Source organism: Eimeria necatrix, genomic scaffold (assembly GCF_000499385.1).
Source record: "Eimeria necatrix Houghton genomic scaffold, Enh_scaff16, whole genome shotgun sequence".
Taxonomy (NCBI): Eukaryota; Apicomplexa; class Conoidasida; order Eucoccidiorida; family Eimeriidae; genus Eimeria; species Eimeria necatrix.
In genome coordinates this window covers 27,272-51,697 of record NW_013655000.1, presented here as the reverse complement: position 1 = coordinate 51,697, position 24,426 = coordinate 27,272, and the positions used below count along the sequence as shown (strand labels likewise).

Genomic DNA, 24,426 nt, shown 5'->3' with positions numbered 1-24,426 from the left:
GCCAGAGTCTGGCAGCAGCAGTTGTGGCTAAGGGCTGTTTTCTAAACCCCCAGGAGCAAGGTCTCGCGCTCTAAACCCTAAACCCTAAACCTCCAGAGCCCCAGCACTGCCACGCAGGCCACCCCTTCGCCTTTCTCAGGCGCTGCTGCACTCTACAAACCCCTGCAGGCTCTCAGGCACTTTTGGACATGAGCCAGCTGGAAACACTGTCCTTGTTTACCCTGTGGGGCCCCACACTCTTTTTCTCTACTTGCATGCAGACACTGAAACTGATAGAACAAAGCTAGCCACTAGGGCTGGCTGGTTACGTAAAGGTAGCTTCAACAGAAGCTCTGAAGGTCACCACTGTCCCACAGCTGTGCTGTGATCCACAGCTCTGCTGTGGCAGCAAACCGCTGCTGCTGCTGCTGCTGCCAGTGTTCTATTTACTTTGGTCTTTGGCTTGTTTCTGTTCCTGCTGTTGCTTCTTCTCCTGCCCCCTCTGCTACTGTCGCCAGCGCCACCCCTCAGCAGGTCCCAGCCCTCCTGTCTTGACCAAATGCTTCTTTTGGGTTCATGGAGGCCAATAAGCTGCAGCAGCAGCAGCTGCTGCTGCTGCAGGCGGACCAGCAGCTGGAGCTGCAGCTGAACAGCAGCTGGGTCTTTTGGGGCTGAGGGAAACCTGCTGCCGTTTCGCTTTTCTTCGCCTTGGTGTTTCTTTAATTAATTTAAAATACAATTACTTTTGCATTTCCGTCTCATTCGACTAGCTGCTGTCCTGTTGAGAGCTGCACAGAAACCCCAACGTGGCGCAGCCTCTCTTCGGGTCAGTTCACCTGAGACCGCCAAACCCCGAGTTCTAAACCCTAGACCGTAAACCCTAAACCCTTAATCCCCGGCCCTTCTAAACCATTAAATTGGAGTCACTTGTAGGATTTGGAACCTACATTTGCCCATTAGTGCCCTTACTGCCCTCTCTTACGCACCTCCAGTGCTGCTGCTGCTGCGCTGCTGCGCCTGGCCGCCACCGCAGCGACACCGCCCAAGACCCCGCTTGCTGCTGCTGCTGCGGGCTGTTGGGATTACTTCAGGTGCTTAGGGCCCCCACTGGAGCTGTAGGGGCCTCCAGGGGGCTCCTCAGTGGGCGGTGTGGCTGGCAGGGGCCCCCTGAGACCGTTCGACTGCAGCAGCAGCTCTGGCGTTAGCAGCAGCAGCAGCAGCAGCAGCGGCGGCGGCGGCGGCGCGCGTCTATGGCCTCCCGTGTCCCCGGCAGCAGCAGCAGCAGCAGCAGCAGCAGCAGCAGTAGTTACTGGAAGCAAATGGCGCTCTTTTCGTGCTGCAACTGCGACCCCGCAGCAGAGGAGGAAACACAAACTCAAGTCCAGGTGGGTAAAAAGCTCTTTGCCGTTTTCCCTGCGTGGCTGCGGCTTCGCTTTTCATTGCTGGAGCACAAAATGTTGGCCACCAAGCAGCAGCAGCAGCAGCAGCAGCAGCAACAGCAGCAGCAGCTGGCTCCGCCTCTGTGTATGCTTTGGCTCTTTCTTTATTTGCTGAGCTCTTTTTATCTCTGCTGCTCTTCGCGTCTTCCTCTGCTGCTCCCCTTGCTGCCCCGCGGCGGTGCTGCTGCTGCTGGGTTTGCTGCTGCTGCCTGTTTTGCTGCTCCATTCTTTTTGCTGCTCCGTGTCTGTTTTGCTGCGGCTGCCTGGCTGCTGCGACTCTCTGCTGCTGCTGCTGCTGCTGCCCGCTGCTGTGCTGCTTCTTTCTTCAGCGCCGGCGCTGCTTCTGCTGTTTCCTTTGGATTTTATCTGCTCCATTTATCTCTTCATTTTTTCTGGAGAATGAAATAAATAAATTAATTTAATGACCCTTAAATTAATTTAATAAGTCTTTATTTGTTTAATGTTGCGACATTATTTATTTTTTGTTTCTAAGTGCTCATTCGCCTTTTGTCTTTGCGTTTCATCTGTTTCTCTTGCTCTTATTTCGCTCTCTCATCAACTCTCAGCCATTAGGGCTTGGGGTTAGGGTTTAGGGCGCAGTGGTCAGCTTAGGGTTTAGGGTTTAGGGTTTAGGGTTTAGGGTTTAGGGTTTAGGGTTTAGGGTTTGCGGTTTAGGGTTTAGGGTTTAGGGTTTAGGGTTTAGGGTTTAGGGTTTAGGGTTTAGGGTTTAGGGTTTTGTTTTAGGGTTTAGGGTTTAGGGTTTAGGGTTTAGGGTTTAGGGTTTAGGGTTTAGGGTTTAGGGTTTAGGGGTTTAGGGTTTAGGGTTTAGGGTTTAGGGTTTAGGGTTTAGGGTTTAGGGTTTAGGGTTTAGGGTTTGTATTTAGGGTTTAGGGTTTAGGGTTTAGGGTTTAGGGTTTAGGGTTTAGGGTTTAGGGTTTAGGGTTGGGGTTAGGGTTTAGGGTTTAGGGTTTAGGGTTTAGGGTTTAGGGTTTAGGGTTTAGGGTTTAGGGTTTGTGTGTGCAGCCGTGCGAGGATGAGCCGCAGGATGCGTGCGAGGACTTGCCGCTGACAGCAGAGCAGAAGCAGAAGGAGAAGGAGCGTTTGCAGGCGCTGGTCAGAATTAAATTAAATTAAATTAAATTAAATTAAATTAAATTAAATTAGTTTTATTTGGTTTTGTTTTTTGGTCCTTTTCATCTCTCTCTTGTTTCTTTTAGTCATTTCTTTAGCCCCATGCGCGGGCTGCGGGTCTTTGTGGCTCTGCTGTTGCTGCTGCTGCTGCTGCTGCTGCTGCTGCTACTTCTGCTGCTGCTGGAACTTTTGCTGCTGCTGCGTCTGCTGCTGCTGCTGCCCCTCTTTTAATATCCTTATTTCCCTTCTTCGCCGTCATTTCTGTTTCTCTTCTTTGTCTTTTCCTTTTTATCTTTCCTTTTGTCTTTTCGTCGTTTTGTGTCTTCATAAGGAACTTTCTTTTGCTGCTTCTTTTGTTTTGCTGCTTCTTTTATTTTGCTGCTTTCCCATTTTGCGGCTTTTTATTATTTCTTTCTCTTTGCTTCTTTGTCTCATTCTCTTCATTCCCTTTTCTTTGTGTCGTTCTCCTTATGGCCTCTCTTTATTTTCATTTCTTTGTTTTCTTTTCTTCATTCCCTTTTATTTATTTCCTTTTATTTATTTCCTTTTATTTATTTCCTTTTCTTTGTGTCTTTCTTTGTATGGGACCTCCCTTTGCGTCAGTTTGCTTATTTCATATTTCTACCTTTTTGCTTCTTTATATTTTTACTTCTTTCTCTTCCTGTCTTCATACCTTTTTGTCTTTTTATCTGTTTGTCTTCTTTTCCTTTCCCTTCTTTACCTCTTTGTCTCTCTATTTACCTCTTTTTCTTCTTTTCATTTCCAGTTTTCTTTTTATTATTTATTTTGCATGCGGTTAACTCTTCTTCTCCTTGTCTCTATTTCTTTACCATTTTACCACGATTATTATTATTATATCATTATATTATTGTATTGTTATTATATTATTATATTATTTATTATTATTTCATTTCTGTTTTAATCTTTTCACCGCTTTGGCTGCTGCCACTTTGTGGGCACTGAGCAGCGCCTGCATTTGGGGGCGGACTTAGCAGCAGCTTGGGGCTTCTCCCATAGCCTAGAGCAGCAGCAGCAGCAGCAGCAGCAGCAGCAGCAGAGAGCGGCTATGAATTGCAGTAGAGCAGCAGCAGGCAGGCTAGGGCCAATCAGGGAGTAGATGAGGCTTAAGCGAAGCAGCAGGAGAACAGCAAAAGAGCAGCAAAGTAGCAGCAAAAGAGCAGCAAAAGAGCAGCAGAGTAGCAGCAAAGGACCAGCAGAGGAGCTGCAGCAGCAGGCCTTTTTGCTGCTGCTGCTCGCTGGCCGCAGGTGAAAAGCTTCGCCAGGGCTGCAGTGGCTGGCTGCCCCTGCGCCTTTTTGGACTTAGCCACAAAACGCCAAATTCCCGGTCGCTACTTTCTTGACAGAAGCCTCACCAGCTTCAAGTTGGTTTTTGCTGACGGAGTGCAGCACTCATTTCCCCTCAAAGCTGTGCGCGCTCACGGGGGTTTAGGGTTTATCGAGGGTTTAGGGTTTGGCCCCGTCGGGGCGAGGGTTTGGGGTTTGGGCACGCCGGGGCGAGGGTTTGGGGTTTGGGCACGCCGGGGCGAGGGTTTGGTGTTTGCCACCGCTGGGGCGAGGGTTTGGGGTTTGGGCCGGCTGGGGCGAGGGTTTGGGGTTTGGGGTTTGAGCCCGGCGAGGCGAGGGTTAGGGTTTGGGGTTTTGGGAGAAGGGGCAGGGTTTGGGGTTAGAGGCGGGGTCGGGATTAGGGTTTAGGGTTTAAGGGGTGGGGGTTAATTTCTGGAGTTCCGCGATGAGTCCGCGAAACCGTTGGAGCTGTGGGTTTAATTAGGGTTTAGACAGCAAAACCCCTTTTTAGGGTTTAGGGTTCAGCGCGCAGCCCAAGCCCCTTGCTGCAACAAGCGCAGCGCTTCACTTGGGGTTCTCGGGTTTGAGCCCCACTGCGTGAGCTGCGCCTCGAAGACGAGGGGTTTAGGGCTTAGGGTTTAGGGTTTAGGGTTTAGGGTTTGCGCTCAGCTGCACGAAGCATACAGCCTTCCGGCTCTGCAGGCGAACGAGTCGACTGCAGCGCTTGCGCAGAACCCGGCCGTGAGGTGTCTAGACACCGCAGCGAAGAACTGCCTCGTGATGCTGGAGTACTGCGACTCTGGGGCCCCACAACTAAATCGTCTTTTTCTTTTGGAAGAAGGCGGCGTAGAAAAGAGAGACAGATTCATCACCTGCTTGAAGGTCCTGGCCCTGTACGCTCAGAGCACCACCTAAGCCACCGCCGGCAGCAGCAGGAGCTGCAGCAGCTGCTGCGCAGCAGCAGCAGCAGCAGCTGCAGCAGCAGCAGCAGTTGCAGTAGCAGCAGCCTCGCGCGCTGCTGCTGTGTTGTTGGTGAGTCTGTCGGGGAAGAGCTCGAGAAGAAACGACCGGCGCGAGCAGGTAGTGCAGCTGCTGCTGCGCCCTGGGGTGTATGTACACCTCAGGCCTGCGGTGTACGTCCACCCCCACCCCAGGTGTACGTACACCCCAGAACGAATGGAATGGAGTTTGCAATTTGTGGCAACAGGGAAGAAGCCATTTTGTGCCCGAAGAGACTGAGTTTGGGGCGGGGCCTTGAGTGCTATCTAGTCTGCTTTTGCGGGTTTGGGGTTTTTAATTCAAAGTTCAATTAGGCTGCACTTCGCTTCCAGTTCAGTGAGAGGGCATTAAACACCAAATTAAGTTATATATTTCACTATTTTTTAAAGTGCTGCTCGCTAGAGAAGCTCTTGTTTGTAAACTCTAAAAAAATCCACAAAAGCCTCCATGCGTGGTGTACGTACAGCCCAGCGCTGAGGTGTACGTACACCTGAAAGCAACGGCTGCGCTCTCCCGTCCATACACCCGAAGAGCAAACTACAAAAAGTCTGAGTTGTTGGCTTAAAAGAAACATCAAAAGAGCTCTCGATGGGCCCTTCAGACAAACTAAATGAGCCCTGAACGCACAGCCTGAGCTGTACGTACACCGCAGCACCTTCGGGGCAGGTGTACATACACCCCAGAAAGTTCGGAGCTCACGGCCCGCCAGGTGTACAGACACCCCGAGCGAGCAGCAGCCGCACTTTACGGCTGTCGACCCTGAGGTGTACAGACACCCCGCGGCTGTGTGTGCCTCGCTTGAGCTGTACAGACACTCCACGAGGTGTACACACATCTCACGAGGTGTACAGACACTCCACGAGCTGTACAGGCAGACACTCCACGAGATGTACAGACACCCCACGAGATGTCCAGACACCCCACAGGGTGTCCAGACACCCCACGAGGTGTCTAGACACCCCAGGAGGTGTCCAGACACCCCACGAGGTGTCCAGACACCCCACGAGGTGTCCAGACACCCCAGGAGGTGTCCAGACACCCCACGAGGTGTCCAGACACCCCACGAGGTGTCCAGACACCCCACAAGGTGTACAGACACCGCAGGAGGTGTCCAGACACCCCGCGAGGTGTCTAGACACCCCACAAGGTGTACAGACACCCCAGGAGGTGTCCAGACACCCCAGGAGGTGTCTAGACACTCCACACGGTGTACAGACACCCCAGGAGGTGTCCAGACACCCCAGAAGGTGTCCAGACACCCCAGAAGGTGTCCAGACACCCCACGAGATGTCCAGACACCCCACGAGATGTCCAGATACCCCAGGAGGTGTCCAGATACCCCAGGAGGTGTCTAGACACCGCAGGAGGTGTCTAGACACCCCAGATGTCCAGACACCGCATCACCAGCCGTACTTCATTGCCGTTTGGTATTTCGTCTGTCGAGTCCTCGCCGTCAGTTCCAGCAGCTCCATCTCCTTGTCGTGCGCCTCCGCAGCCAGCCAGTTGATCTGCAGCACCCAAGCAAAACCCTAAACCCTAAACCCTAAACCCTAAACCCTAGGCTCTACACTCCAGGCCCTAAACCCCAGCGAGGCATTCCAGACCTGCCTACCCGTGCACAAGTCCCCCACTGCCTGCGGCCGCGCCCGCAGGCTCTGCAGCCCCAAACCCTAAACCCTAAACCCTAAACCCTAAACCCTAAACCCTCGCCGACCTGGTGCTTCCTCTTCTGCATGACTTTGGGCTCCAGGGTTTCCGTAATTGCCCTATCCTTTGCACTCCACACTTTTGTAGCCAAACGAAGTTTTGCTTTTTTCTGGGGCCCCGTCTGCGCGGTCAGGTGCCTGCAGCAAAGCAGCAGCAGCAGCAGCAGCAGCAGCAGCAGCAGCAGCAGCAGCAGCCTTGTTGCACTTCAACGCAGAGGGGCTCTGCGAACCAGGCTAGGGTTTAGGGTTTAGGGCTGGGGTTTAGGGCTTGGGGCAGGGGTTTCCGGCTAGGGTTTGGGTTTCGGGCTAGGGCTTAGCGTCAGGGTTTGCGGTGCAGAGCTAACAGGGACTAGGCCTAGGGTTTAGGGCTAGGGCGAAACGCTAGGGTTTAGGGTTTAGGGCCTAGGCCTGGAGCTAGGGTTTAGGGTTTAGGGTTTAGGGCTTACCAGTCGGGGTTCTGCAGAGTAGCACCTAATACCGAAGTGGCGCCCATGCGCCGCAAGTCACGCAGCTGCACACAAAAGCCTCAGCTCTAAACCCTAAACCCTAAACCCTAAACCCTAAACCCTAAACCCTAAAGCGTAAACCCTAAACCCTAAACCCTTACCTCTGCCGTCGAAATCCCCGAGTTTTCAAGCAACGTCTTCTCTATGCCTAACTCTTCTACAGCAGCATCCTCCTCCCCGTACTCCCAATACCGATTTGCTGCTGCTGCTGCTGCTGCTTCTTCTGCTGCTGCTCCTTCTGCTGCTGCCCGTTCTGCGGCTGCCTCTTCTGCGGCTGCTGCTGCTGCTGCTGCTGCTTCAGCTGTTGCTTCTGCCGTTGCTGCTTTTGGTGCCCACGACGATCCAGAGCTACTCCCTGCCTCTTCAGTCCTGCTGCTGCTGCTGCTGCTGCTACTGCTGCTGCTACTGCTGCTGCTGCTGCTGCTGCTACTGGCAGTTGTTTCTGCTGCTTTTGTTTCTTCTTCTTCGTCCGAATCGTAAAGTGTAAACATGGAAGTCAAGAACTTATCACTTGCTGCTGCTGCTGCGCCTTCTGCTGGCCCTAGAGGCGCAGCTGCAGCAGCAGCAGGCTGCTGCTCCGTTTCCTCCTTTGCTGCTGCAGCTGCTGCTGCTGCTTGCTGAGAAGGGGCTTCGGAGCTGTCTTCTTCTTTTTTCACTTGCTGCTTCTGCTGCTTCTGCTGCAGCACGCGGGGCATCATCTGCAGAGCAGCATCTCCCGCAGCCGCTTCCGCCTCTGCTCCGTCTGCTGCACCTGCTGCTGCTGCTGCTGCTGCTGTTGCTGCTGCTGCTGCTGCTGGGGCAGCTTCCTCTTTGGACCCCAGCAGCAAATCAACTCCCCTGCCAAATCCTGCTGCACCCAAACACCCCACGAGGGACCTCTGGGGCTTCGGCAGGGCCTGCAGCAGCGCCAGTCTGCGGCTGCGCTCCTCGTCTAGGCTGCTGCTGCTGCTGCTGCTGCTGCTGCCTCCCGGGCCCTGGGGGCCCCCGGGGGCCCCCTCGGGGGGCCCCCTTTCTTTATTCTTCCTGGCCTTTGGCAAATTCCTCACTGCCACCCAGTCATCCTTTGCGGATTCGGAGAAGTCAAAGAGAGGCCCGTACTTCACCACCGGCACCCCATCTGGCCCCGCTGCTGCTGCTGCTGCTGCTGCAGCTGCTGCTGGGGAGGCAGGGGATGCTGCTGCAGCTGCAGCAGGTGCCTCCGTGTGCTCTCCCGGCTTTGCTGCTGCTGCTGCTGCTGCTGCTGCTGCTGGGGAGGCTGCTGCTGCAGGGCGGTCCTGCGGGGTCTTCTGCCTGGGCTTAGGGACCGGAAAGGCAAGAGGCGAAGTTTGGCTGCTGCCCTGGGGGCCCCACTTGGGGGGCCCCCCGGGGGCCCCCCCCAGTGCAGCGGCCGCAGCCCAGGGGGCCCCCTCCTGAGGGTCTTTTGAACTGCTTTCTTCTCTGTAAGAAGGGTTTAGGGCCCCCAAAGGACCACTTCGGGGGTCTTCGTCTTCATCGAGGAAGTTTTGAGCTATTAGGGCCTCCAGAGAAGTCATAGTCGAGGGTTTCTGCGGGCTAGGGTTTAGGGTTTAGCTGGGGGCCCCTGCGCCTGCAGCGGCTCTGCAGCAGACGGCGCCGCAGGACCTTTCCTGTCTTTAAAGCAGCCACAAGTTCGAAAAGATAAAAACAAATGATGCGATGAACAGGTAGGGAGGGGAAGACTGGCGGGCTCCGCTCTCAGGTGTATGTACACCTGAAGCGCCGTGGGGCCTCCGTGCCTCCCGCCGCGAGTGACCCGAGCTCAACGAGAACAAACAGAAAATAACTAATAGTTTTGTCTCTAGAGTTCTTTCATGCTATATTTGCAGCTGTGCTGCTTTAGTTGTTTTTATATGAGCAGCAGCAGCAGCAGCAGCAGCAGCAGCAGCAGCCGCAGCGGCAGCAGCGCGCAGCTGCGCATCTGCAGCGCCGCCGCCAACGCCGTAAACGGAGAAAACTAAACTTTTCGGTTTTCTTTACAATCAAAACAAAATCAACAAAACTTCTGCATGCAAACTGCGCCATTTGGCGGCTCGGCAGCCCCCGAGCGCCCCTGGGCGCAGTGGGAAGCAGCAGTAGCAGCAGCAGCAGCAGCTGCTGCTGCCGCCGCTAAGGCGCCGCTGCTGCTTCTTGCGTCTGCTGCTGCTGCTGCTGCAGCTGCAGCTGCTGCTGCTGCTGCAGCTGCTGCTGCAGCTTCCCGCGTCGCGAGCTGCTAAAGAGCTCTGGCGGGCCCGGGCGTGCTGCTTCGCCCTGCGTCGGCTGCAGCCGCCGCCACAGCGGCCACTGTCTGCCACTGTCTGCGTTGCTGCTGCTGCTGCTGCTGCTGCTGCTGCTGCTGCTGCTGCCGAACTAGTCATCTAGACTCAAGTGCAGCTGGGCCTTCCTGACTCCCCTGGCCCTCATCATCTGCACTTGCTGCAGCGCCTCAGAGCTGGGCACGAGGCCCCACAGGCCGGAGTCAATGAGCTCGGCCAAACTCTCCTGCTGCTGCTGCTGCTGCTGCTGCTGCTGCTGCTGCTGCTGCGCTAGTGCCGAATCTATCTTCGTGGGGATCGCCTGCGTGAAAACCGGGGACACTGTTTAGGAATAAGACTAAGCAACAGCAGCAGCAGCAGCAGCAGCAGCAGCAGCAAATTCCTGCGGCTGCTGTTTCAAGAGTGGGAACGCTTACCTGCTGCTGCAGCGCGGCTCGCAGCAGCAAATCCAGCAAGTCCAGCACCATCACTTGCCCGTCCTCGCCGCTGCTGCTGCCACTCCCTCCGCCGCCGCTGCTGCTGCTGCTGCTGCTGCTGCTGCTGCTGCTGCTGCTGCTGGCTGCTGCCCACGTCCTGATGAGGTCCCGCAGCTCGAAGCAAAGAGGCAGCACCGCGCGGCCCCTCCGCTGCACTGAAAGCCCCGGCCGGTAAAACAGCGGCACCGCCACGCCACTCCCCAGCTTCCGCGCGTCCATTACCTGCAGCAGCAGCAGCAGCAGCAGCAGCAGCAGCTGCAGCAGCAGCACCAGAAGCAGCAGCAGCTGCTGCTGCAGCGGCTGCAGCAGTTGCGGCTGCGGCAGCAGTTTCGACGGCAGAGCAGCAGCAGCTGCAGCAGCTAGAGCAGCAGCAGCTGCAGCAGCTAGAGCAGCAGCAGCAGCAGCAGCAGCAGCAGCGCAGCTGACAGCAGGCCTACCGACTGCCGAGAGGGCACCAGTACCCACTGAAACAGCGGGGGGGCCCCCGGGGCCCCTGAAACGCCTTGGGGGCCCCCCTCTTCATCTGCTTCAGAGGGGCCCCCAGGCACGCTGGGGGCCCCTTGGGGGCCCCCCGGGGGCCCCCCTGGGGGCCCCCTACAGGGGCCCCCGTCTGGGGGCAAACTGAGCTGCAGCCGACAGACACGGCGAAGCTCTGGCCACACACGAGCGAGGGAGAAGGCAGCAAGGTGAGCGTCCACGTTTGCTGCAGCAGAAGCAGCAGCAGCAGCAGCAGCAGCAGCAGCTGCAGCAGAAGCGGAGGTGCTGCAGCAGCAGCAGCGCCATAGAGCGTGGGCTGCACCCACAGCGAGCCTCGAACGAGCGAGTACAGCTCCCGCTGCAGCAGCTGCAGCAGTCGCGAACACTACAGCAGCAGCAGCAGCAGCAACCGCTGCAGCAGCAGCAAACCCTGCAGCAGCAGCAGCAGCAGCAGCACTTACGCGCAGACTTGAGCAGCTGGTCGAGATACTCAGCAGCATCTGCAGCATTGAAAAACAAAAGGCCCTTTTGAACCAAACGAGGAGTGCCTGTCTTGGCCTTGCGCCATCTGAACAAGCTGCGAAGTCCCCCAATGCTGCTGCTGCTGCTGCTGCTGCTGCTGCTGCTGCTGCTGCTGGGCAGCATGATAGTTTGCTCTGCGTAGACGAAGGGGTTCCCGGCGGAGTCCACGACAGCAAAGACCGGCACCCCCAGCAAGTGCCAGTCCAGCAACAGCCTGCAGGCAACAGCGCAAACCCTTTTTTAGGGTTTAGGGTTTAGGGTTTGGCGCTCAAGGCTGAGTCCGCTTAGCTGCAGGGCCTACGCACTCCTTTCGCTGTGCGCTCAAGAGGCCCACGCGCTCCAGAAGGCGCCTAAAGACTCCGGGGCCCAGTCTTCTTTGTTTCTGCTGCTGCTGCTGCTGCTGCTGCTGCTGCTGCTGCTGCTGCTTCAGCGGCTTGACCGACGGGGGCAAAGCTGCAGCGGCAGGTTTTGCGGCTCTGCGCCGTAGCGCGTAGGCGGGTGGAGCTTCTCTAGCTGCGGCTTCTGCTGCTGCTGCGGTTGCTGCTGCTGCTGCTGCTGCTGCTGCTGCACCGTCTGCAGCCCTGCTTCTGGCTTCGGGGGCCGCAGACTTGAGGCCCCGCAGCAGCTCAGGTGTATGTACACCGCAGGGAGCTGGCCTGCCCCAAGGGACCCATTTTCTTTGAGAAGTGGCAGCACTGAGAGTGCCTAGAGGGGCCTCCCAGGGGCTTTTGCTGCTGCAGCAGACAGAGCCACTGCACTTTCACAGTGCCAGACATGGCGCTGCTCAGCAGCGGGAAGCAACAGGGGCCCCCAAAGGAGGCCCGCTGGGGCCCCTCTCCCTGCTGCAGCAGGAGGCCCCCTGCTGCTGCGCTGCTAGCTCCTGCTGCTGCGCCTCTTCCAGCCTGTTTAATGTGCTGCAGCAAATCTTCCAGTCTATAATTTGAAAAAGGCAGCTAAAGAGGACAAACTTAGTTGCCAGGGGCCTCAGCGAGGGGCCCCCGGACGAGGCTGCCCCTGCTGGACCTTCGGGGGCCCCTGGGGGCCCCCGGCACGTACACTGCTGGCTCTTCTCGCCATTTCGTTTCTTATTTGCGCATTTAAATGAAAATAATTATTTAATTTACATCCCAAAATGAGAAGAGGAGGAAATAATGGATTCTTTTGACCCCTTTTTCGTTTGCTGGGGCTCCAAAAAGGTGTCCGGCCCTCGAAGGCACTCACGGGTTACTGGGGGCTATAAAGTTAAGAAAAAAGTCCCCAAAAGGGCCCCCCGGGGGGCCCCCTTGGGGACTTTTTTCTTAACTTTATAGACCCGTTGAGATCTTTTAGCCCATAGAGGCCCCCAGGGGGCCCCACGTACCTTCTTAGGGGGCCCCAAGGGGCCCCCTGCGTCGCTGGATTTGCCCAGGGGGCCCTACAGCCCCTCGTAGGGGCCCCAGGGGCCCCTTTGAGTTCCTGCATGTACCCTGGGGGCCCCCTTAGGGGCCCGCCTAGTGCGTGAACCCTCACAGGGGGCCCCACAGCTTCTAGAATGGCATTAAAGGCTTTTTAGGACCTCTTGAAACCCTTAGAAGGGTTTGAGGGGCCCCAGGGGCCCCCCCAAACCCTTCTAAGGGTTTGGTTTAAGTGGCCCCGGGGGCCCTCCCTGTAGCCCAGTCTCAGTGTTGCTGCTCTCAGGGTGACAGCAATTGCTGCCTGCAGCAGCTGCTGCTGAGGCAGTGCTGCTGCTGCTGCTGCAGGGGCGCTGTTGCTGTTGCTGCTGCTGCTGCCGCTGTTACACAGCAGCAACAGCCACAACAAACAGCTCGCGCTGGAGCACAAAAAATCAGAGCGCGCTGCTGCTGCTGTTTGCTGCTGCTGCTGTTTGCTGCCGCTGCTGTTTGCTGCTGCTGCTGTTTGCTGCTGCTGCTGTTTGCTGCTGCTGCAGCGTTTCTTAATTGAAAGTAGACTGCGTAGCTCTGCTCCCCCCGTAGGGGCCCTGGGGGCCCCCAAGAGCTCCCAGGGGGCCCCCCAGGGGGCCCCACAGGGGGCCCCTAAAGCTAAAGCTCTGGGAGATTTCTTCTAGCCAGTTTACAGAGAAAGGACTGGGACGAGTGGGGTTTAGGGTTTAGGGTTTAGGGTTTAGGGTTTGGGGGCAAGGTGCCGGGAGATGAATCTGCTTGGCAGCAGAAATAAACAAAAATGAAAAAAACAGAAAAGATGCTTTTCATCCCAAGGAGGGGGAGGGGGCACTCGGGTGTACAGACACCCCAAGGCCGCTGCGGCGCTGGCGACGCCAAGCGCACACCTTACGGCGTGCTGCAGCTGCTGCAGCTGCTGCAGCAGCAGCTGCTGCTGCTGCTGCTCTTCCTGCTGCTCTTGTTGGTTGCTGTGCGCGCCCTGCAGCGAGACCTGGTGGTGCTGCTGCTGTGGCTGCTGCTCCTTTTGCTGCTCTCGCGTTTCTCCCAGTAGTTCCTGCTGCTGCTGCAGTTCCCTCGACAAGCCCTGCTGCTGCTGCGGCGGCTCCTGCTGCTGCTTTTCACCGTGCAGTTCGTGCGGCAACACTTCTCCCTGCTGCTGTTGCTGCTGCTGCTGCGCATGCTGCTGCTGCAGCAGCAGCTGCTGCATGCTGCACTTCCCTTGCTGAGCTTCCTGCTGCTGTGGCTCGCTCATTTCAGGCCGCTGGGCCCTGCTGGAGGGGGCTGGCGCAGTGTATGACAGCAGCAGCAGCAGCTGCAGCAGCAGGAGTCGTGCTCCTAATGCTGCTTCTGCTTCAGCTGCAGCATTTGCTGCTGCTGCTGTTGGCTGGCTGCATGGGGAAGCGGCGTCTTCTGCAGCAGTGGCAGCAGCTGCTGCGTACAGGTGAGCAGCAGCAGCAGCAGCAGCAAGCCCAGCCCCAGCCCTTAAAAGGCCCTGGCCTCCTACGGCTAATCCAGCGAGAACGCTGCAGCAGCAGTACAGCAGCAGCTGCTGCAGCGGTAGATCCCACGTCCCCTTCTGGCCTGCAGCAGCAGTTGATACAGGAAGTCTTGCTGCTGCTGCTGCTGCTGCTGCTGCATCCACAGCCTGCCCTAGCGCTAGCAGCAGCACAAGGGGCAAAAGCAACAGGGCCTCTCCTGACTGCCGGTCGAAGGGCCAGAGGCCCCGTGTTGCTCGCCTCTTCAGTGCTACCGCTGTTGCTGCCGCTGCTGCTGCTGCTGTTGCTGCTGCTGCTGCTGCTGCTGGGTAGAGGCCTAGTGGCACTGCTGCTGTGGCGCCCCAATGGGATGAGTAACAAGGCGGGGGGCTCGAGGCGCCCTTGAATTCGAGGGCGATGCCGAGCAGCATCATGAATGTCAGCAGCAGCAGCAGCAGCAGCAGAAGCAGCAGCAGCACTTGCTGCTGTTGCTGGTGCTTCCGCGGGACTATTAACCTGTGTTTCTAGCTCTCAACGTCAAGTTCCCTAGGCCCTAGAAGTGCCTTAGTGCGCTCCCAGGTGTATGTACACCTGAGTTTTGGATGCGAGCGCGAGCAGCCGCATGTGGGGGAAACAGGGAGGGCCGCTGGTCTTCCTTTTTCTGTCCGAGCTCATTATTATTATTATTATTGCATTTATTATTATTATTATTGCTATTATTATTATTATTATTATTATCCTCCCGCGTGTGCTTGTGCTGTGCCAGGTTTGCTGCCTGAGGCTTTGCTGGGGCCTGCCGGGGTCACTCACAGGCAGTCTTTCAAGTAGACTATGGCTGGCACGAAATCCCCCGGTTTAAATCCAATGAAATAAATCAAATAAAATTATAAAACTTCAGAATTAATTCATTTTGTCAGTTCTAAATATCGTTCCGTCGTGGGACCTGCAAAGCTCACGCGCATGCGCAGCCGGCGCAGCCCCCAACTGCCGGCATGCAACAAATGCCAATCTGCGCCAAGCTCTTTTTAATTTATTTTGAAACTGAAATATATTTAATTTTAGAATTTAATTCGAGTATTTAATTGCAAAAATGATTTAATATTTGTGGCAGCTTGCTCGGGCCCCCGCCTGCCGCCAGGCATAGGCAAGTGACCTCGAGGCTCGTAGCAGCTCAGTAGGCAGAAAACCCCAACAGCAAATGCAAACAAAGGCGCAAAACATTATAAATGCTTAAATAAATATATTTAAAATGATTTAAATGATTTTGCAAGACTTTAGCGCCCCTTCTAGCTAAATATGCTCCAATTTAACCCCCCACGAGCCCCTACGCTGAGCCCCCAAGTGCTGCTCTAAGCCCCACAGTGCCCGCGCTGCAGCAACAGCAGCTGCTGCTAAGCAAAGCTTTGTCTCTCTTAGTCCCTCTTCTCTCTGGCTGCTCTCTCTGCAGCGTGTTTGAACCCTCCAGCGGCCCCAGAGGGGCCCCAGAGGGGCCCCAGATGGGCCCCGGGGGGGCCCCCAGGGGGGCCCAGGGGGGCCCCCTGGGGCCACCGTGGGGGCCCCTGGGGGCCCCCCTTGCGGCCTCAGAGGGGCCCCAGAGGGGCCTCGGGTGCTGCATGCGCTGAGTGCTGCGCAAAGTTGCAGCTTTAAGGCTTCCTTGTCTCTGGGCCAGAGCTCGTTGCTGCTCCCGCTAATGGGGCCTCTCTGTTGCAGCAAGGGGCCCCTTGGGGGCCCCTTGGGGCCCCCTTGGGGGCCTCCTGGGGCCCCCCTGGGGCCCCTTGGGGGGCCCCCAAGGGCCCCAAGGGACCCTAAAGAGCTATTTCTAGGGGGCGCTGCAGCGCTGGAGTTTCGGGTGTGCGTGCACCTTTGGACTCCCGCTGCTGCTGCTGCTGCTGCTGCTGCTGCTGTTGCTGCTGCTGCTGTTGCTGCTGCTGCTGTTGCTGCACAAAGAGAGGGGGGAAAGGGAGACACTAAAAAGAGAACTCAAGTGTCGTTCTGGGCGAGGGCCTCCTCCGGCTTCAAGGGCTTCCAGTCCTTCATCTACGCAGCGCCGACACCCCGAAACCCCAAACCCTAAACCCTAAACCCTAAACCCTAAACCCTAAACCCTAGAGGATGCCCCAGCGTCCTTCATACCTGCAAACTGTCTACAGGAGTCCCAAAGAAATCCACTTGAGCTATTTTCGTCGTAGGGGCCCCCCGGTTGTCCTCTGCGGGCACAGAGCAGCAGCAGCAGCAGCAGCAGCTGTGGGGCCCCACAGCTGCTGCGCCCGGCGGCGCAGCAGCAGCAGCAGCAGCAGCAAGCGGGCTGTGGGGCCCTGCTCAGGTGTACGTACACCCCAACTTGCCTCACCTATAAATATCTGCAGAGAAGCCACGCCGTTGTAGCGGACAGATTTTAGAGGAAGCAAGAGGCCCTCTTCAATGCTTTCGTCCTCCGGCAGGTCCTGCGCAAACCCTAAACCCTAAACCCTAAACCCTAAACCCTAAACCCTAAACCCTAGACCCTAAGCCCTAAACTTCACTGGGCCCCTCTACTTGTGCCTTTGGGCGCCCTTCTCTTTGCTCTCAAAGGGCGTACAAACTCATCCGTCGCTGGGTCTGTCTCTGCAGCACAAGAGCCCCAAACCCTAAACCCTAAACCCTAAACCCTAAACCCTAAACCCTGTTTAATCACGCGCGCAGCGCCCAAACCGCGACGTGCATTGCAGCCACTCTCCGTATCCGCAGTCGCCAGCGAGCTAGGGCTTGGCGCCTGAAAGCGCTAGGGTTTAGGGTTTAGGGTTTAGGGTTTAGGGTTTACCTGCGTCGGAGAAGGACTTCGTTGGGTCATTGAAAAAAAGACGAAGACGGCGAGGGGCCTCTCCAGAAGCAACAGAGCCTTTGGGGGCCCTCAGCCGGAGCCCAGTGAGCCGCACCGGCACAGAAAACCCCACCTGCAGACAAACCCTAAACCCTAAACCCTAAACCCTAAACCCTAAACCCCGCTGCAGGGGAGCTTGCGTCTGCGGCTCACTGAGATGAAGAGCTGCGGGTCCTCGTTGCCGGACTCAAGGCAGCAGTTTTGGTCTTTGGCTTTTTCTTGGTTTTGCAAAAGAGAAAGAAAGGCATTTGGAGTCGCCTCGTTGCGGCATTCGCACTGGCTGAAGTCCAGCAGCTTCAGCAGACTAAATAAAAGTGAAAGACACACAAGCAGCCCCTGGACTGCGCGCGTGGCTCAGGTGTACGGACAGCTCTGGGGTGTACGCTCAGTTCGGGTGTATGTACAGTGCGGCGCAGGCGCTGCGTTCACGCTGCGCCATTTGGAGAGCGTAGCGGCACTAAATGCATGCATCACTATTATATTTCTGTTTATTTTTTCTTTTTCCTGCAAAGAAGTACTTTTCCTTCTCCCTGAGCTCACTTGTTCTGGGGGGCCCCCGCACTCATCTTCCCCCTCTGTCGTCTGCGGCGGCGGCGGGGCCTCCAGCCTCAGCAACTTCTGCAGAAGAAAACTTCAAAGAAAAAAAAGCGAAAAATGCAAAAAGGAGAAAAAAAGAAAAGAAAGTTGAAGTCCGGAGTAGCTGCACAGCCCGGCCTTGCATGCGAGGGGCCCCTGACCTGGCGCTGCTGGCTGCTGGCTGGCTGTCTTTCGAGGCATAAAAAGTCTGAAGAGAATTAAAAACTTTAAAAAATAAAATTTATTCAAATAAAATAATGTGAGGGCTTCGCTGCGCTCGAGAAGCCACAGGACCTGCCTAGCCACTCGCGCACCACGCTCAGGTGTACGTACACTCCAACTACGTACACCGAGGACCCACCTAATCTTCTGCTTCTTGAAACTTTAATAATATTGTCATTTAAATAAAAGAACTCAAAAGTGAAGAAGGTATCGTCGCACTCATGTCCTCGGCCAGACCTTCTTTAGAAATGAATTACTTTGAAATAATTCTCTTTGGGAATTTAAGAATAAAATTTAATTTTTAAATTACTTTTTAAAACACGCGGCATTGTTTTTAGCTGCTCTCACCAGACAGCGAGAGTCCAGCCCACGCGGCTAGCCACCGCTAGCTGTGGAGAGCCCCAGCTAGCTACAGCTAGCTGTGGAGAGCCCCAGCTAGCTACCGCTAGCTGTGGAGAGCCCCAGCTAGCTACAACTAGCTGTGGGGAGCCCCACCTAGCTACAGCTAGCTGTGGGGAGCTGCAGCTAGCTGCAGCTAGCTGTCTCGAGCAGCAGGCAGCCACTGCTAGCTGCGGGGAGCCACAGCTAGCTGGGCTGAGCAGCAGCTGGGAAAAGCTGCCTACAGCTATGATCGCTGCAGGCCTAGCTAGCTGCAGCTAGCAGCAGCTAGCTGCAGCTAGCTAGCTGCAGCCAGCTACACACAGATGCAGCTAACCAGCGCTAGCTTGCTGCAGCTAGCTACAAAGCTTGAGGCAGCCAGCGCTAGCTAGCTGCAGCTAGACAGGGCTATATAGCTGCAGCTAGCTACCTGGAGCTGCAGGCAGCCAGCACCGGCTAGCTGCAGCTAGCTAGCTGCAGCTAGCTAGCTGCAGCTAGCCAGCTAGCTTGGCCCAGCAGCACTGCGGGCTAGCTGCTGCAGCCCACAGTGCTGCTCAGCAGCCGTTGCAGCAACAACTGCTGCGCCAACAGCAGCAGCAGCAGCCGCTGCAGCAAGAGCAGCAGCAGCAACATCGGCAGCAGCAACAGCAGCAACCGCTGCTCTTGTAGACGCAAGAAGCCAATAAGAACTTTTGCAATAAGGCCATGGGGCAAGTAGGGTAACGACCAATCCCAGGCCCTAAACCCTAAACCCTAAACCCTAAACCCTAAACCCTAAAAGCCCGCACAGAGCCATTCCAGCCTTTTCACTGGGGGTCTTCATCCTGCTTCCCCGACTGACGCCGCAACAGCAGCAGCAGCAGCAGCAGCAGCAGCAGCAGCAGCAGAAGAAGAAGAAAACACTGCAGCAGTTACTGTGGGAGCCATAGTAGCAGCAGCAAAGGAAACAAAAGCAGCAGAAATGGCAACGGCAAACACAGCGGCAGGCCCCACAGCAGCAGCAGCAACAAGAACAGCAGCAGCAAGAACAGCAGCAGCAGCAACAGCAGCGCGAAATAGAAGCAAGAAGGCTTAATGCGGTCCAGCTGTATGTACACCGGAGGCCGCAAGCAGCAGCAAACCAGTGCCAAAATTGCTGCTTTTTTGCTGCTGCTGGCGAGACGCTGCAGCGCAACGAGAGAAAAAGCAGGGCCGAAGCCTGTGCTGCTGCTGCTGCAGCAGCAGCAAGACGCGCTGCCGTCGCAGCAGCTGCAGCAGCAAGTGCTGCTGCAGCTGCTGCTGTTACCGCTCACACTGTACCCACCGGATTCTCGCAGCTCGCCACTTTCAATACGGCAGCTCACGCTGCTGCTGCTGCTACTAGTGCTGCTGCTGCTGCTGCTGCTGCTGCTGGGCATGCGGTGTACGTACACCAGAAAGGACGCGTGGGCCTCCTGGGGGTCGCCAACGTAAGAGAGAAAATCCGCTCCGAAAGAAGTTCCATCTTTAAGGATGAAACCCTTTAAGGACAAGTCCTGCTGCACGCACTTGCGGGCTTGCTGCTGCCACGCGAGGTTGCTGCTGCTGCTGCTGCTGCTGCTGCTGCTGCTGTGCAGGCTGCTGCTGCAGCTGCTGCTGTCGTTGCTGCTGCTGCAGTGGCTTTTAAGCGGCTCTCTGGGTGCTTCTTGTTCTGCTTGCAGCTGCTGTGGCAAAGTCGTCGCTGAGGGATCCATTTGCGGCTGCTTTTGCTGCTGCTGCTGCTGCGAGTGTTACTGCTGCTGCTGCTGCTTCGCTGCTGCTGCTGCTGCTGCTGCTTCGCCTGCAGCTGTTGGCAGCGCTACTCCTCAACCATTTTATTTTAGTCTCCAATTGAAAGACAAGACGAGAACTCCTACCAGCCTCAGGCCCTACCCTCTACACACCAAACCGTAAACCCTAAACCCTAAACCCTAAACCCTTAGCGCTTGGAGCCCTCTCCCACGGCGCTGAGAACGGTCAAGGTAGTTGCCGCTAGTAAATGTGTCTTGTTTGCTTCACATTGCATGCACTCGTGAACAGGGGCTGCATGCACAGCCCTTGCTGCTGCTGCTGCTGCTGCTGCACTCGCTGGCGACGACCATCCACGGCCAACAGCAGCAGCAACAGCAGCAACAGCAGCAGCAGCTGCCTGCACGTTTAATTTATGCTGCTTTTGGATAGCTTTTGCTTCTTTTTGCGGCATTTTGGGCCCCACAGCTTCTGCTGCCTCCACAGTCGCCGTACAGCAGCAGCAGACAGCAGCAGCTGCAGCAGCTGCAGCCCTTCTCCCCCGGCCCCTCCTTGGCCATCATTTTTGTAATTGATTTCAATTGTGGCCCTCCCTTGCTCAGGGAGCCCTTCCTGAGCAGCAGCAGCAGCGGCAGCAGCAGCAGCAGCAGCGGCAGCAGCAGCAGCAGCGGCAGCAGCAGCAGCAGCAACAGTTTGAGCCGCAATGTCGACCCATGTAGAGAGACGGCAGCCCCAAAGGCGGCATGCCCACAGAGCACATCCTTATGGGGCCCCCCAGGGCACTCTGGGGGCCCCCCGGGGGCCCCCGTCGCTGCTGTCGCGGCTTGCTGCTGGTGTTTCTTCCTTTTTCTGTCGAGCCTTTAAGGGTGCCACAGGGCCTAGTGAGCAGCAGCAGCAGCAGCAGCAGCAGCAGCACAATGAAATGGCTAGCGAGTGCAGCTCGGTCTTCAGCGAGACGCGCAGCGAAGCTTCAGGGTCGCCGTTCCACGGGACGCAGCAGCAGCAGCAGCAGCAGCAGCAGCAGTTCCTGCAGCTGCCGCTGGAGCAGCCGCACCACCGCCGACACCACGCGGCGTGGGGGCCGGAGCTGTCGGCAGCAGCAGCAGGAGCAGCAGCAGCAGCAGACCTGTCGACCTCCTCGCTCCCGTACGTTTGCTCCTCGCAGCAGCAGCAGCAGCTGCAGCAACAGCTGCTGCAGCGGCAGCAGCAGCACCGCACCAATTTCTACAGACCCAACTCAGCAGCAACAGCAGCAGCTTCGCTTGCGTGGGCTGGAGATGTGGGGGGGGCCTTGGGGCCCCGGCAGCGCATGCAGCCGCAGCTTGCGGCGCTGTCTCACTTGGGGCAGCAGCAGCAGCTGCTGCAGCAGCAGCTGCTGCAGCAGCAGGAGCAGATGCTGCCGCAGCAGCAGGGCCGGAGACGGCCGTTGTTCTCGTCTGCTGCACCAGAAGCAACGGAACCAGCACTGAAACAGCAGCAGGCAATAGTCGAGCAGCAGCAGCAGCTGCTGCAGCAGCAGCAGCTACAGCAGCAGACAATGCTGGAGCAACAGCAACAGCTGCTGCAGCAGGGACAGCAGCAAGAAGATGTATCTGCCATTGAGCTGCAGCAGCTGTACCTCCGCTGCCACTCTCTGCGGTGGCGCACGCGGCTGCTGGAGCTGTTTCAATCGGACGCAGAGGCAGCGCTGCAGCGGCAGCTGCAGCAGCAGCAGCAGCAGCAGCAGCAGAAACGCCTGGAGCTGCTTCAGACCCTGCGGCAGCAAGTACAAGCCGACACTGTCTCAGGCGCAGCCAAGGATTCCCCTGCAGCAGCGGCGAAGGCAGTGCTGGCTGAGGCAGCAGCAGCACTGCAGCCTGCAGCAGCAGCAGCAGCAGCAGCAGCGGCTGCTGCTGCTGCTGCTGAAGAGGAAGCAGCAGGCAGCCCTCCTAAAACAGCAGCTCCCTGCAGGGGCTCCGTTCCCTCGCTGGGGGCCCGCAGACCTTCGTTAGAGGCAGCAGGCAAGCCGTTTGCTGCGGCTGCTGCAGCTGAGGAGTGCACTGCAGCAGCAAAAACAGCAGCAGCAGCAAAAGCAGCAGCAGCAGAAACAGGAGCAGCAACAGCAGCAGACAAGCCTGCAACGTCTCTGTTTGGTTCTGGCGGGTTTGGGTTAACAGCAGCCTCCGCACCTACCCTGTTCGCTGCTGCTGCGGAAGCGCCAGCAGCAGCAGCAGCAGCAGCAGCAGGCAGCGCCTCCGAAGCAGCAGAGGAGGCAGCAGCAGCACCTGCTGCAGCGGGAGGACCAGAAGCAAAACAGACGGCGGCGGGGAGCCTGTTTGAAGCACGCAGCTTCTCGTTTGGGCAGCCGCAGCAGCAGCAGCAGCAGACAGAGCAGCAACAGACAAAAGAGAAGCAGCAGAGAGAGCAGCAGGACACGCGACAGCAGCAGGATGAGCAGCAACAGCACGATAAGCAGCAGCAGCAGCAGCAGCAGCAGCAGGCCCCACGTGCCTTCGTATTTGGTGCTGGTAGCAGCTCAGCAGCGGCGAAACCAACGCAAGAGCAAGCGGCTGCTGCACCAGCAGCGGCAGCAGCAACTGCAGCAGCAGCAGCAGCAGCGCCGTTGTTTGGGGGCGTTTTGACTGCCCAGAAAGCTGCTGCGGGAGACTCTGCTGCTGCTGCGCCTGCCGCTACGCCTGCCGAGGCTGCTGCTGCAGCAAAATGGCCGGCCCTGTTTGGAGCAGCAGCAGCAGCAGCAAAGGCAGCAGCAGAGCCGTCAGGCGCAGCTGCTGATCCCAAGGAGACTTCTAAGGAAGCTCGAGGCGCTGCCGAGAAAGCTTCAGCAGAAGAGAAAGCTGCCAAAACAGCTGCAGAAACAGGTAGCAGCAGCGACAGCAGCAGCAGCAGCAGCAGCAGCAGCAGCAGCAGCAGCAGCAAGGGCGGCGCAGCAGCAGCGCCGTTCCGCCTCTTCGGCGCCCCCACCGTGCGGGCCCCCACTGCGGATAATGCAGGCAAGGGATTGATTGGCAGCACTTTGTCGGGTGCTGCGGAGGGGCTCACTTCTGCTGCTGCTGCTGCTGCTGCTGCTGCTGCTGGGGCACAAGAGGCAAATAAAGAGAGGGCCGAGACTGCTGCGACTGCAGCTGCTGCCACGCCTGCTGCTGCTGCTGCCACACAGAAGGCAAGCGAGAAGCCTTCCAGTAGCACTGACAGCAGCGGCAGCAGCAGCAACACTAGCGGAGCCACAAACACAGGTAGCAGCAGCAACAGCAGCAACAGCAGCAGCAAGCCTGCTGCTGTTCCTTGGTGGCTAGCAAATGTTGGTAAGCCCTGCCAGGTGGACATCGAGCCAGAGGGATTTGCTGAAGACGCTGATGAAGATAGCACACAGGATCCGTCTGCTGCTGCGCCAGCTGCTGCACCTGCTGCTGCTGCTGCGAAGCCTGCCGCTGCGGGTGCTGCTGCGGCACCTGCTGCAGCTGCAGCACCGCCAGCAGCAGCAACACTGCAAGGAGCAAGCATCTTCGGGAATCTTCCCATACCGAAGGCAGCGCCACCAGCAAGTTCACTGTTCACCTTTGGCAGCAGCAGCAACAACAAAAGCAGCAGCAGCAGCAGCAGCGGGAAGCCGCCGTCAATCTTTACTTTCGGTGCTGGGACTAGCAGCAACAGTGGGGGGAGCAGCAACAGTAGCAACAACAAAGGGCAGGTTGCACCTTTTACATTTGGCGCCGGGATTAGCAGCAGCAGCAACAGCAGCAGCAGCAGCAACAGCAGCAGCAGCAGCAACAGCAGCAGCAGCAGCAACAGCAACAGCTCACAAATGACTCCGCTCTTTGGACAGCCCCTGGGTGGGGGTGCAGGCGGCGCTGCTGCCGCTGCTGCTCCGTTTTCGCTGTTCGGGGCCAGCAGCAACACATCAGCTGCTGGCAGCAAGCCCTCGCTTTTTGGTGGCAGCAGCAGCACGGGACTGTTTGGCGCTGCTGGCAACAGCGGGACAGCAGCAGCAGGGGGAGGGGGGTTATTCGGCGCAGCACCGGCAGCAGCAGCAACAGAAGGCAAACCTTCTCTCTTTGGCAGCAGCGGCAGCAGCAGCAACACAGCAGTAGGCAGCAGCAAGCCGAGTCCGTTTGGAAGCAGCGGCGCATCCTCAAAGGGTCCCTTTATATTCGGTGCTTCCAACAGCAGCAACACGACTGCAGCAGCAGCAGCACCAGCAGCACCTGAGAAGCCGTTTATCTTCGGAAGCAGCAGCAACACTGCAGCGGCCCCCCAGCAGCCTTCCCTCTTTGGCGGCAGCAGCAGCAGCAGCAGCAGCGCAGCAGCGAAAGCAGCTCCCAACCTCTTTGGGCAGCCACTGGCTGCCCCCAGCCACTCAGGCGCAGCGCCAGCCTCCGAAGGGGGCGGAGGCAAAAGAAGCAGGACAGAGCCAGAGAGGCCCCTCGCGAACAGTTTGCTGCGGAGCTCGGAAGCAGGGAAGGGGGGCCCCCCGGGGGCCCCCCTGCAAGGGGCCTCCATCTTTGGGGGTGCGTTGCTGTCTTCCAGCGAGGGGTTGGGGGCCCGCCCGGCCTTCGGCTTCTTCGGCAGCCAGCAGCAAGACAGCAGCAACAAGCAGCCAGCAGCAGCAGCAGCAGCAGCAGCAGAAGCCAGGCCTTCGGGTGGCGCCAGCATCTTCGGGGGGCTAGGCACCACGGGGGCCCCAGGCGCAGGAGGCATTCCAGGCTTTGGCTCGGGGCCCCTTCAGGGGGGAAACTTCATCTTTGGGAAACCCCCAGCAAGCGGGGCCTCCCCAGCCAGCAAGGGAGGGTAGCAAGTTTTTGCCAGGCTCTGCAGCGCCATGGGGGCCCCCCGGGGGGCCCTGGAGCCCAAAAGACCCCCCAAAGGGGCCCTAGAGGGGCCCCAAGATGGGCCCCAGAGGGGGCCCCCGAGGAGCGCCATCTGGGCATTTTGAGCTCTTAGGGTCGCGCTGGCTCGGGGGGC

The 24,426-nt window shown here is 57.7% G+C and overlaps 1 protein-coding gene across 1 annotated transcript in view; it reads left to right on the top strand.

Annotated features, from left to right (window-relative positions):
- Positions 1-24,256, top strand: part of ENH_00020420 (hypothetical protein, conserved) — a gene marked incomplete at both ends in the record, with an annotated part of 30,937 nt that extends 6,681 nt beyond the window's left edge. Inside the window, one exon of the mRNA XM_013584444.1 lies at positions 22,784-24,256. Coding sequence (XP_013439898.1) covers positions 22,784-24,256 — 1,473 coding nt within the window. The remainder of the gene's footprint in view (positions 1-22,783) is intronic.
- Positions 24,257-24,426: the final 170 nt, after the last annotated feature.